The sequence below is a fragment of the Bactrocera tryoni genome, chromosome 5 (assembly GCF_016617805.1).
Source record: "Bactrocera tryoni isolate S06 chromosome 5, CSIRO_BtryS06_freeze2, whole genome shotgun sequence".
Lineage (NCBI taxonomy): Eukaryota > Metazoa > Arthropoda > Insecta > Diptera > Tephritidae > Bactrocera > Bactrocera tryoni.
The window spans coordinates 28,048,806-28,061,703 of record NC_052503.1 but is presented as its reverse complement, the minus strand read 5'-3'; the positions used below and the strand labels follow the sequence as shown (position 1 = coordinate 28,061,703).

The 12,898-nt window shown below is 32.9% G+C and overlaps 1 protein-coding gene across 1 annotated transcript in view; it reads right to left on the bottom strand.

Annotated features, from left to right (window-relative positions):
- Nucleotides 1-1,871: 1,871 nt before the first annotated feature.
- LOC120778735 overlaps nucleotides 1,872-12,898 on the bottom strand; it is a 58,147-nt gene continuing 47,120 nt past the window's right edge. The window contains exons 2-4 of the mRNA XM_040110700.1: nucleotides 3,774-3,930; nucleotides 3,586-3,707; nucleotides 1,872-3,522 (exon numbers count right to left, since the gene is read on the bottom strand). Coding sequence (XP_039966634.1) covers nucleotides 2,497-3,522; nucleotides 3,586-3,707; nucleotides 3,774-3,930 — 1,305 coding nt within the window. The 3' untranslated portion in view covers nucleotides 1,872-2,496. The remainder of the gene's footprint in view (nucleotides 3,523-3,585; nucleotides 3,708-3,773; nucleotides 3,931-12,898) is intronic.

Below are 12,898 nucleotides of genomic sequence, written 5' to 3'. Positions count from 1 at the left end.
CGATGTTCATTAAACATTTGCATAAAACTACATACATGCAGACATATGACATAATAAGTTATTTTATTAAATGATTTAATTTAATTTGTGAGTTATTAGGCTGTTAAAGAGCGGCGCTTAAAAAAAATCTAAGATAAAGCAATTATAATAAACAACTATTGACCAGGAATTGCGGTGAGAAAATGTCTACATATACATATGCATATACATATATATTAATTTTTAGTATGTACATATTCAAGGAAATTATGTGTATAATTATAAAAACTCATTCGTCACACAGTTTTCAATCGTCGTTGTTTCATAGCATCCACAGGTTAATACGCACAAAGATTACAACACATAAAAATACGCACAGTTGTGTCAATTAAGTAAATGAGGATTTGATACAAATTGAAAAACAAAATTAAATTTAAAATTAAAAAAAAATTACAGCTTCAAAAAAAATAATAGTAATAAAAATAAATTAAATAAAATTTAAAGAAACAAATAAAAATTATATAAAAATCAATTGAAAAAAATGAATCGAAAAATTCAAATTTTTATAATTTTATTTCAAATATTAAAAAAAAACGAATTTAACAATAAAAAACAATTGAAAAATTTAATTTTTTTATTTCAAATTTATTTTTTATAGTAAAATTTAATTTTTTGAATTTTAAATTTGATTTTTGAAAACAAAAATTAAGGCTTTTCGATTATTTTGTTGTATTTAAAATTTCATTCTTCTTTTAATACTTGATAAAAATATTTTTTTTGAATTTTAAATTTTTTTAATATTTTAAATAAAATAAAAAAAGGATTAAGATTTTTCTATAATTTTTATTTTTTTTAATTTAAAATGTCATTCTTTTTTTAATATTTAATATACACAAAAATTTAAATAAACATTAAAAAATTAAATAAAAAGTAGAAGGAAAATAGAGATAAAAAAACATCGAAAAAATACAAACTTAAAATTAAAAAAGAATGTAGTCGAAAAACCTTATTTTTCTTTTTTAATTTGACTTAAAATATCTAAAAAAACTTAATTCAAAAATAAAAAAAAAACAATCGAAAAAATTTTTATTTTATTTTAAATTTGTTTTTAAATCGAACAATTTTATTTTATTTTTTTAATCTAATTTTTTTGTAAATAAATAAAAAAATAAATAGAAATTAAAAAAAATTAACATTTTTCAATTTTTTTGTCCTTTTTTATTTAAAATTTGTATTTTTCTTTTTGAAAAATTTGAATAATATTGAAATATAAAAACAAAAATTTAAATAAAAATTACAGAAAAAATTACGTAAAAAATATGAAAACAAAAAAAAATAATCGAAAAAATACAAATTTAAAATGAAAACAAAAAGTAATCGAAAAACTTTAATTATCTTTTTTAATTGTAATTAAAATATTAAAAAAAAGGAAACAAATTATTTAAAAATAAAAAAACAATCGAAAGATTTTATGTATTTTTGTTTTAAATTTGTTTTTTTAATTTTAATTTTTAATTTTGAATTTGATTTGCTTTCTGTAAATATAAATGAAATAAAATTAAAAAACGAAATAAAAATTAAAAAAATAAAAATTGAAAGAAATTAAAATTTTTCGATTATTTTATTATTTTTTATTTAAATTTTTTTTTAATATTTGAAATAAAATAAAAAATTAATAAATAAAAAAGAAATACAAATTCATAAAATTTAATAATAATAAAAAATATTATTGATTATGTTAAGAATACAGCTATGAAAAGAAAGCTAATATAAATTATTTTAACTACTTTTCTGCAGTTTTATTGCACTTATTGCTAAAAGCTATTATTAATTACAATTTTTTTATTTTTTTTTATTTTAATGCGTTTTTTTAATTATCATAATTCATTATTATTTTTTAAATAATATTAAATATGTTAGTCGCTTGTTGTTTATATATTTAATTTTTTTTTTTGTTAATATGGCAAGATTAATACATGAATGTGATTTCGTTAAACTAACTGTAGCTCGTTCGTTCGACGTCATTTTACGCAGCAACGAGTACTCAGCTCAAAGCTGTTACGTTTCGTTACATTTAAATTATATAAATTAATTAATTTATAATTTTCATTAAATTATATAAGTATATATATTAAACTAACACAGACACATACGCATAATTCCACACATACACACACACAGGATATATATATGCGTGAACTCGCTGAAAATACAAACAATGCCAGGCAGGGTATAGCGAACTGCAAGCAAAAACACGAACGAGTATGCAACGCTGACTTGTGCTCGGCAGTTTCGATTTCAAATACTTGTAATTCTATTTTATATTTATGAGTTTGCTAAAACATTACACCATTATCCACTCTTTGGCTAGTTACTCGCTGCTTTGGATCGGTTCGTTCTTGAGTTATTTGGTGAGACAGTTATCAGCCGCACGTAAAATATTGGATTTGCGAGCTCCGCTTATATTTGACATTGTTTATATTTCGTTTTCGCCTACTTCTCCCGCCCATCCACGCATCAGACAACGGCATCGTAAGGTGCCGCACCCAGACCCACATAACGATTGTTGTTTCTATGCACGAAACCGCTTCCCGGCGAGGCATTATAGTAGACCACACGGCGTATACCGAATGGATCCACATAGCCGAAGCTGCCGGCACGCTTCTCGTTCGCAAATTGCTCTTCTTCGTGGTATTGGTGCGGTAGGAAATAACGGAAACCGTTAGCTGTCACACCGACACCGTCATACGGCACCGCGGGTCCACTTAAACTATTCGCAGCTGTTGGTCGCTGTCGCCGATGTGTCGTCGGCGGCAATGGTGGCAGTAAGCCGTCTTCAAGCTGATTGATCTCCAAGGCATTTGTTGTGGCAGCATTTGTATGCGTGGCTGGTGTAGGCGAACGCTGGTAATAGTAACCATTGGTGTTAGGCGCGCTCTCACCACCTGTATTGGCAGCAAACGGTGAAGGTGAGGGTGTGGAGTAACCCGCAGCTTCGGCAGCCGTGATCGGCGCTGGCGTTGTATCGTAGACAGCAATTGGACGCAGACGCTGGCGTGTGGCACCTCTGCCGAGCAACGGTGGTTGCATATCGAGTGCGGGCAATGGAAGTGCCCCACTAATGCTGCCCTCACGTAGCCCTTGCACTACTTCTTGTTGAAGATCTGTCAGCGAATTGCTGGCGGGTGTGTCATAAGGCGCCACTATCGGTTTCTGTATGCGTTCGCGTTGACGCTGCAGTAGGCGTGGCACCTCGTCGGGGTAGTGATCGAATCCCAGCTGGCCTTGAGGTTGTATATTCGCCGCTTCAGCTGGTGAAAGATAGTTTAATTTGCCATCGTAAGCTTCTGAAGCTGGATCGTGCGGCACGATGGGTTCGCTAATGATTGGCGGCAACGGTGTTGTGGTTGTTGTGTATGCAACAGCTACTTGTTTTGCTGTGTCCACAATATTAACACTGCTCGTTTGTCCACGCAGTCCATTGCGGCCATTAACCAGCACGCCATTCTGCGCTGGCACCGACTTCGTCGATTTGATGGCATCCTGCGGTAGAAAATAATAATTGTTTACTAAATTCAATTTAAATATGGTTTCTCTAAATATTACGTCAATAGCTCTGTTATAGCCCACAAATACGGTCTTTGACTTCAGTATGCGATAACCATCTTTATCGGCAATATAGTCCTTTTGGCGTAGAAATCCCGCTGCGTCTATCCAAGCTTCAGTGCCTGAAACGTAAAAAGGTTCTAGAGTGCGAATACATGGAAAATGATTTAAAAGCGGCAAGCACTTACCAACAACGGTACCGTCTTGTAGACGTCTTTCCTTACGAAACTGTCCATTATCCGTTTGAAAACGGAAATAACGCTCCGGTCCTTCATCTGTCTGTATGTGATATTGTCCATCACCTGGTGAACCCCATGAGCCTTCTGCCACCGCAAGCAGTGAAACCTGCAAATCGAAATTGAAATATTTTATTATCATAAATGCTAAAAAGAATAATTTAGAACTGGAATACAGTTAGTTCTTATAGTATTACAAATATGAAGAAATGGTTAAATTTCTAGAAAAAATATGAGACATACAGTTTCAGAAGAGGCGCAAGAAAAATATTATTTTCGAACCTTTTATTTTCCGAAATTATCCTTTGAATATTCAGTAGCGTTCCTAAGACTTTGGTGTGCTTCAAAAATAAGAGATAGAACTAGATATTAGACAAATACTATACGCCTTATCGTAGAAATACCTACGGCCACTTGATTATGTTCGCGGATACTGTTACCATCGACAAATTAGTTATACCATGTTAGCTTATCTGGTTTAAAAGCTTGAATCAGTTTTTGGTGATTATTTTGACATTTAAGAGTTCGTATCACTTCGTATTTGCTACTTAATTTTATAATATTTCCGAATTTAGGTTTATATGTTGGAGAATATCAATGCATTATATGGGATTTTCGATCTGCGATGATAGTTTGTGGATGGAGTCATGAGCAGAAGTTCAGTTGAGGAAAGTCCTTTCATTCATTTAGGAGTTGCCAGAAACGATTATTTTACTTATGGCTCAAACAGCTTATGATTTCCGGTCTTAGATCAGGTATCCTCTGGGTAGCCAAATCACATCCGTTTCGAGACGATCTAAAGTAAGAAGGCGAACCACCCCACCCAAGATTGTACGCTAGGTTTAGGACCACCCATTTAAAAATCGCCCGCAATGAAAAGGAAACAACAGCCTTGAATGAGAGACCTCTCTTCTGATGACTACCACGGGAAACGCATTAAGGATACAATTTATGGGCATGCATCTGAAATTTTCGGTCCCTTAATTGGGAAATAAAGGCTGACATCACCGCCGTCCAAGAAGTGTGGTGGACGGAACAAGTCCTAATACGAGTAGGCATTCACTACAGTGGTAATATATACAACACATATTCGCCCAATCCTGGCATTCACACCGGTGGATGAACGTCTAGCCACAATCCGCATCACAGGAAATTCTTAAACATATAACTGATTTGCGCCCACGCACGCACGGAAGAGAAGGACGATGCAGCGCACTTATGAGAGCTGCCTCCGCCACGAAGTCAAAATCGTATTTGGCGACTTTAATGCCAGGGTGGGCAAAGAAGGTATCTTTGGCTCCACGGTAGGCTGAAATATCTCCTATCATCAAATGAACAGTCGCCGCACTTGGTTCCACGTCAGAACTTCAAAGTCGAAGATAATTTCCTCTATTTTGGAACCAGCATTAACACCAACAACAACGTCTGCCTCGAAATCCAACCCAGAATAACTCTTGCCAACAGTTGCCACTTCGGACTGAGTAGACTACAAAAAACAAACAAAGAGCAAACTTCAGAAGTCACTCATTATTCCCGTACTGCTATATAGAAACGAGGCATGGCCGATGACAACTTCTGATGAGTCGACGTTGGGGATTTTCGAGAGAAAGGTTTTGCGACGAGTATCGAATTCGATGGAACAATGAGCTGTACGAGATATATGATGATATTGACATAGTTTAGAGATTAAAGAGACAGCGGCAACGCCGGCTAAGTCATGTCCTCCGAATGGACGAAAGCACTCCAGCTCGGAAAGTATTCGACGCAGTACCCGACGGGAGAAGCAGTTAGATATGACCGAATTGATCAGATCGCTGATCATTTTCTTCGGATTTCGGACTTATACCTTATTAGTACTCCATGGGACATTTCTTTGTACCCGAGAACTACTTGGTGCAAATTTATCATCAGTCCAATTCAACAAGAATATAGAGTTCATCGAAAAACTGTATTGTAAAAAATTTGTGGAACTCGAGAAAGGTTTTTTATAGGCTCAAACATCTTATAACTATAGGTAGAAAAAATCAGTCTTCCACAAAAGTTTAAAACCCCTTTCAAATATAATAGTCAGATGTACAGATGGATGCTATGATTGTCTGAGAAATGACTCTTTCTTCTCGTAGAATCAAAATTTTGTTTTGAAAAGACAAAGATTATTTTTCATCTTAGTCTTGAAAAAAATTTTCATTGTCCAAATATACCGAAAAAAAGCTTTGGTCATTAATATGCCATATAATATGCAACACACTGCCTCACAAATATCTCACCAATGTCTATCACGCCTAACGACAGTAAACAAACCCACATTCGATTACTCAAACATTGCTAAGTAACGAATGTGTTCGGCATTTGAGCAAACATAAATAAACTTCGGGAATCAGCAAAACGAAAACGACAGCAATTTAATTTTTGGAAATATTTACAAAAACAAACACATTTATATTTTGAAAATTTCTCAAATAACGCAAATAAAAAGCCAAAATGCCCTCTTTGGCAACGGCATCCATCAGTTCATTTAAGTTAGCACGTTTTAGTCGCCCACTACGGTTCAACGATCCCATTGTACGGGAACAGCCCGAGTGCTATTCCATACGACCATCACTCATCGACTATATACGCGAAGACCTACAGGAGTTATCGCGACGTCTCTTCTACCAACGCATCTATATATTGGCGAAGAACAAATTGGATGCGGAGCCACCGCAGCTACAAAGTCGACCGACGCCGCCAACACTGCCGCATGGCGGTTCGTACCGAGGGGGTAGGCGCTCACTGACCTCTGTGACATCGGCACGACGAGAAACACTCGATTTTAAGATAATCCTACAAATGGAATTGCAACACATATTAGCGCGCGATGCCGAAAATAGTATTTCGGGTGATAGACCCACGGGCATATTTCTGTACATGGGCGATTATACGTTGTTGATGTTCGAGTGCGTTGAAGATATTGTCGGCTCCTTTTGTACGCAGTTGAGTGCGATCGCCGATAAATACTTTTTGGCAAATAAAGTCTTTCTCACCGAAGATCGCACCGGGGAGGTAAGCGAAACGCTAAATACACACTCTTTATGGTAGCGTTCTCTTTTTCCAGACTTACTTTCAAAATTTTCATTATCGTCGTGCCGTCCCGATTAACATCAATGAGAAGTTTCCACCGAACACCGTCACCGACATTGAGCTAATGAGTCAACAGCACTTGACAATTAAGGATAAATTGTTTGAGCTGTGTGCGACACTGTCGCAAGAGATACAGCGGGGCCAAGATAATACGGTACACAGCACAATAAGCTCTGGTAAGGGCGCGTTCAGCTTGTGGCGACCGAGTTTTGATTTCGGTGAGGATCTAACGCCTGCCATATTCAATAAACTTTTACCCGAAGTGCAGCGTATCGAACTTGTGCTGAATTGTAATCGTTTCTACTGCAACGTGCAGCGACGCGCTTTAATGTACAACCGTATACCAAACGCGTTGGACGATAAGCTCCATTCTTGGCCCATACCATATAATTACACTCCGATCGGCGTTTTCTGGCACTCGCCATACGATGTTAATTTGACATTCTCCGATTATGGCAAGAAGGAAGAGCAGGTAGAAGAGCAGGGCTCTGGTTCGGATGAGGAGGGTGAAAAGATCGCCTAGCGTAGTTGATGTGTTAAGTTTTGGGCGAGCATTTATAGAGAAATAACAGAAATAAATATGCTAAAAACCTTAAGTTGATTTTTTTAAATAAATGTTTACTGAATAAGTTAATAAATGATAACGAAAATTTCGTAAGAAGAAAAATTTCTCGCAGAATTAGTTTTTTTCAGCAAATATTTCTTTTTATAAAGGTCGCTCCACAATATTTGGATAATGGTAAATCTCGGCGCGTATGTATTTCTAATAAAAAAATGTCTCATAAAATCCATAAACTGTTTGGAGTCGATCAAAATTTGTAGCATATTTTGAATAATATCGAGGCAGATCAAATGAGAAGAAAAAGTGCTGATATCTCTCCAATGCAATATACATTAGGGTGCTCCAAAAAGTAATTTGAATTTTTTTTTTCAACTCTTACTCCCTCAAATGTTAGTGATAGACAAACAAACAAGAAAAAATGTTAACTTCGGCTGCACCGAAGCTTATATACCCTTCACAGATTACATTGGTGCCTTAGAAAATAATTTATACCAAATTTCGTAAATATATCTTGTCAAATGCAAAAGTTTTCCATACCAGCATTTGATTCCGATCGTTCAGTTTGTATGGTAGCTATATGCTATAGTTAACCGATCTGAACAATTTCTTCGGAGATTACATTGTTGCCTTAGAAAATAATCTATACCAAATTTGGTGAAGATACATTGGCAAATGTGAAAGTTTTCCATACAAGAACTTGATTCCGCTCGTTCAGTTTATATGGCAGCTATATGTTATAGTGGTCCGATATCGGCCGTTCCGACAAATGAGCAGCTTCTTGAAGAGAAAATCACGTTTGCAAAATTTCAAAACGATATCTTAAAAACTGAGGGACTAGTTCGTATATATACAGACAGACGGACGGACAGACGGACAAGGCAAAATCGACTCAGCTCGACATACTGATCATTTATATATACACTTTATAGGGTCTCCGACGCTTCTTTCTGGATGTTACAAACTTCGTGACAAACTTAATATACCCTGTTCAGTGTATAAAAATCTTCCTTCAAGCCAGGCGCTGTAGCTTAACTCTAAGGGGTCGCTATTTTTTTTTTAGGTTCCCATACACTTTACATAGGAATTTTCGTTTTTTCATTCAAACTAAAATTTCACCAACTAATTTTCGTTTCTCAAAAATAACCATCACATATTCAGAAAGTTCATTTTTCAAACTTTAGAAATTCCGGCGAAAAATTTATTATTCTCAGAAACTTTGTTTATTTTTATTGAAAACATTCCAAATTTCAAATCACTATGTTTAATCGCCTAATTGAGATAATCAAACTTTGTCGCAGAAATTTTTAAAATTTGAAAAGTGAACTTTCTGAATAAAGATGTAAAATGGTGGTCTTCCTGAAATCTTATTCATCTGCGTCAAACTAAAGCATTATCTTCTTTCCGTTCTAATTTTGTTCTACGATATTGTTCAGATAGTATACAATTGAACTATCTAGTGCAGGTTGCTGCAAGAAAACCCTTCAATTTCAATAAATACTCATTTACTCAACCTAACGTAATAAACCTCTCACTAGACTTAGGCTGGATCGGTCATCTTTGCGCAGCAAATATCATAATCACTAACATATCAAAGTAGTAAATATATATATAAAATGTTCGGATATAGTAGGTCTAAAGGACCAGTCAGTGAGAAAATTTACAAATATACATACTTTGGAGATAGCTTATGTCATTTCACAATGTTATAAAGACTTGTTAAGGGGTACGGCTATAAAATCATGTGCAGAATTATTAATTATATTCTTTTTTATTCACGGCACTAATGGACCTCAAGCTGATGAAAAATTATTATTTTGGTTAATTTTCTAAACCAAAAAACGAATTGCGCGATCTCGCTTTGATCAAGAGCATTCACAATTGTCCTAAAGCAAAATTATAAATAAATGACAATACCCACAGACATTCGTTGGGAAATTTAAAAATTTTGATTTCTTTAAAAGCAAGAAAGAAAAATTTAATTTTTGGTGAAAACTGCGTAACTCGCCTTAAAAAAAATTTGAATCAATTGAAATTTCTCTACATACTTGTACTTCTATGCAGAATCCAATTTCTAAGATAATATCAAATATGAAGTCGATCGAACAGAAATTGTCAAAGTTATTTGTCAATTGAAAAAAAGTAGTTAAAGTTTCACATATGCTTTAAGGAGGGAGCCTGCTTTAGAAGCTTCAAAAAATCGATTTTTTTGCTTAAATATTTTTAAAAGTTATCTAAGTCTATGCGTGGCTTATTGGCCTGCTAGTTTAGAATAATCTACTTTAGTGGCCTGATCAGAAAAGAATTGTTAGGAAATTGTTGTCTTGCCTAGAAAAGTTTTTCATTCGAATATTTGATTCCGCTTGCTCCGTTTGTATGGAAGCCACATGCTATAGTGGTCGATTATCAGCGGTTCCGGCAAATGTGCAGTATCTTTCAAAAACTAATTAATATACAAACAGACAGAAGGACAGAGAGATGAACATGATTAAATAGATTCAGCTCGTCACGCTCATCACACGTATGTACCATATATTCTTAACATAGTCCCTAAAATTTTCTTGTGGGTGTTAAAACTTCGCGGCATGTCTAATATACTCTGTTCAGGTTATACAAAATAACTTAAGGTGAGACTGAAAAGACACCCCACCTATTAGAAAAACATTTGTTTACAACATGTAATTTAATAACATTACCTAAAATACTGTCCATTATCATAAATATAGTTGCATAACACCTCTTGGTTAGGAAAATTTATTATACAACTCTTACCCAAGCAGTTTCTTAGCTTCCTACCACCTATTTGCTATTATTATTTCTTGAGCACATGCAGCTAGTTATCAGCCACAATATTTATTTTATTACTTATTTTATATATCACAAGCTGATAAATTTGTTATTTTCAATCGATTGCTTAACTATCGCCTTATAAAGTGCGACATTCGATTCTGGTTCGCCTACTGTGAGTGAAAAATTTATTGCTTACTATCTACCCACAGCTGGTCGACATGTAAGCCATTAAAATACTTTTAATCAACAGCGAACATGACAACCAAGTGCCTACTCGTATTTCTTCAGTAGTGTTGAGCTGAATATTTAATGGTTGATTTTTTAAGATATTTATTTTTATTATTTATTTAATTTTTAGTTACCATTTTTTTAATATATTTTTATTATATTATGTTGTATTTTGTAAAGTAAATATATCAAAAAAATATGTAATACATATTTTTAAGTAATCATTTTATATATTTTTTTAATACCAAAAATTTTTTTTTATTTTAAAATCTGTTTCAAATTAATGTTGAATTTAAAAATGGCAGTATTTTTTGTAGTTTTATATATTTTTTAATTAACTGATTTTTTAAAATTTAAAAAATATAATGTTTTTATTTATACCCATTCCTAAAAGAAAACTATTTTATCTTTTGCCGTTTATTTCATTTTTCATATACTTAAAAATTTTTTTAATACTATTTAATAGTAAAAAAAAGTATTAATAAATATATATTTTGTTTTGATTTGTTTTTAAAATATTTTTGGCTTGCAATTTTTGATTTCATTTTAATTTTTCTTTAATTAACTAATGTTTTTATTATTAGAAAAAATATTTTGCTTTTATTAATTTTTCGAACAGACATACATACATATGTATGTACGTACAAATTTATTTTTTGCAGTTTCTTATTTTTCATATAATTTAATTTTTTTTAAGATTAATAAATAATGTAAATTTTGTTTTGATTAATTTTTTAAATATTTCTTTTGTTTTTTTCCTTTATTAACTAATGTTTTTAATATTAAAAATCATATTTTTTTTGGTTTTCGTATATTAAAAAATTATTTTTTTTTTGTAATAATATTAAAAAATGTATGTATATATGTATGTATGTATGTACATATATAATACAATTTTTTTTTTTTTTTTAAGATTTTGATTTTGTTTTTTATAATAATATAAATATTTTGTTGTTGATTAAATTGAGAAAACATAAATCGATAAAAAAAATGTATGCTTTGTGCTAAATTTGTAATTGTAATTTAAATTTTTTTGTTTTTCTTTTCTTAAATTTTTTAATTAATTAATGTGTTTTGTTATTTTTTAAATATTAAAATTGTTTAGTTGATATAAAAAAAATATATGCTGTTTTGATCTACTTATTACAAATATTTTAATTATAGCGATTTTTTGTTTTTATTATTTATTTATTTTTTTTTAAATAAATTTTTTGTCGATTAAAGTGCAATATTTTTATTTTCTATTACATATTATTTTATTTTTTTATAAATTAATTTGCAATTTTTAATTTTTTTCTTTATTTTTAGTACTTAAAATAATAAATCTTAATTGTCTCTAAAATAATATCAATACTTAAGGGTACGATTTCCTATCACTTCACATCTGAAGATACGTTACGCTCACACAAAACCAACTCCAAGTGTCAGTTCAATGCCAAATCGCTTATACGCCGTGTGTAACACGATAATTCAAGATGAGCAGATCGAATTTCAAACAAAAAAAAATTATTTACTAATGTGCTCATTCAGCCATTCGCAATTCACTCAGCGGGCAAGCGGCACTCATGCGCTCATTCACTCAACCACTTAACAGTATAATTTAGCGTTCAAATGCCCATTCATTCACAAAGAAGTAACAATTTCGTTGCTGCTTGTGTTGTTGTTGTTGTATATATTTCTTTTATTTTCAATATTTAATTGCCATAAAAGTAAGTAATTGCTTTTTGAACGCTCGATGGCTGTTGTGACGTCACCAAGTGGACAGACAGCTATGGAAGATGCGACCAGCAGACCAACACACACACACACATACACTGACAGGGTCGAGATCAACGATTTTGTTACGGCCAACAGCCAAAAATGTAAACAAATAAAAACCGGCAGACGAAAGGCCGAAATCACAATAACAACAAAAAAGTGCTAACCACAACAAAACAGTAGAAGATGGCAACAACCAAAAAAGGTGACAACAACAAACAAACAAACAAGAAGATGAGCGTGAAGAAATGCCGCCAAAATGCGCGATGAGCAGCACAACGGAAGAGTCAGCGATGTGTTGAAATGAAGTGTGGTGAGCGAGGCAGAGGCGTCGGTAGCCGTTTGCAAATGTAAACAAAAAACTTTGCAGACTTTATGACTTTGCACAGCGAGTTGTGGTTTTTATGTGGTTGTTGTTGTTTTTATATGTATTTGTGGTTGTTTTCGGTATTTATATGCTGTTGTTTTTTGGTCAACAGTTGTGGTTCGGGTATGGCGCCAACGGCAGCAGGAAAAAGCAACAATGCGCACGAGTGCGCTAAACGGCCAACTAGTTGTTGCGCTTCTGCGGTAGCCGATTGTTGTTTTTGTTTGTCTAATTTTAGTTTATATTTTCTCTATT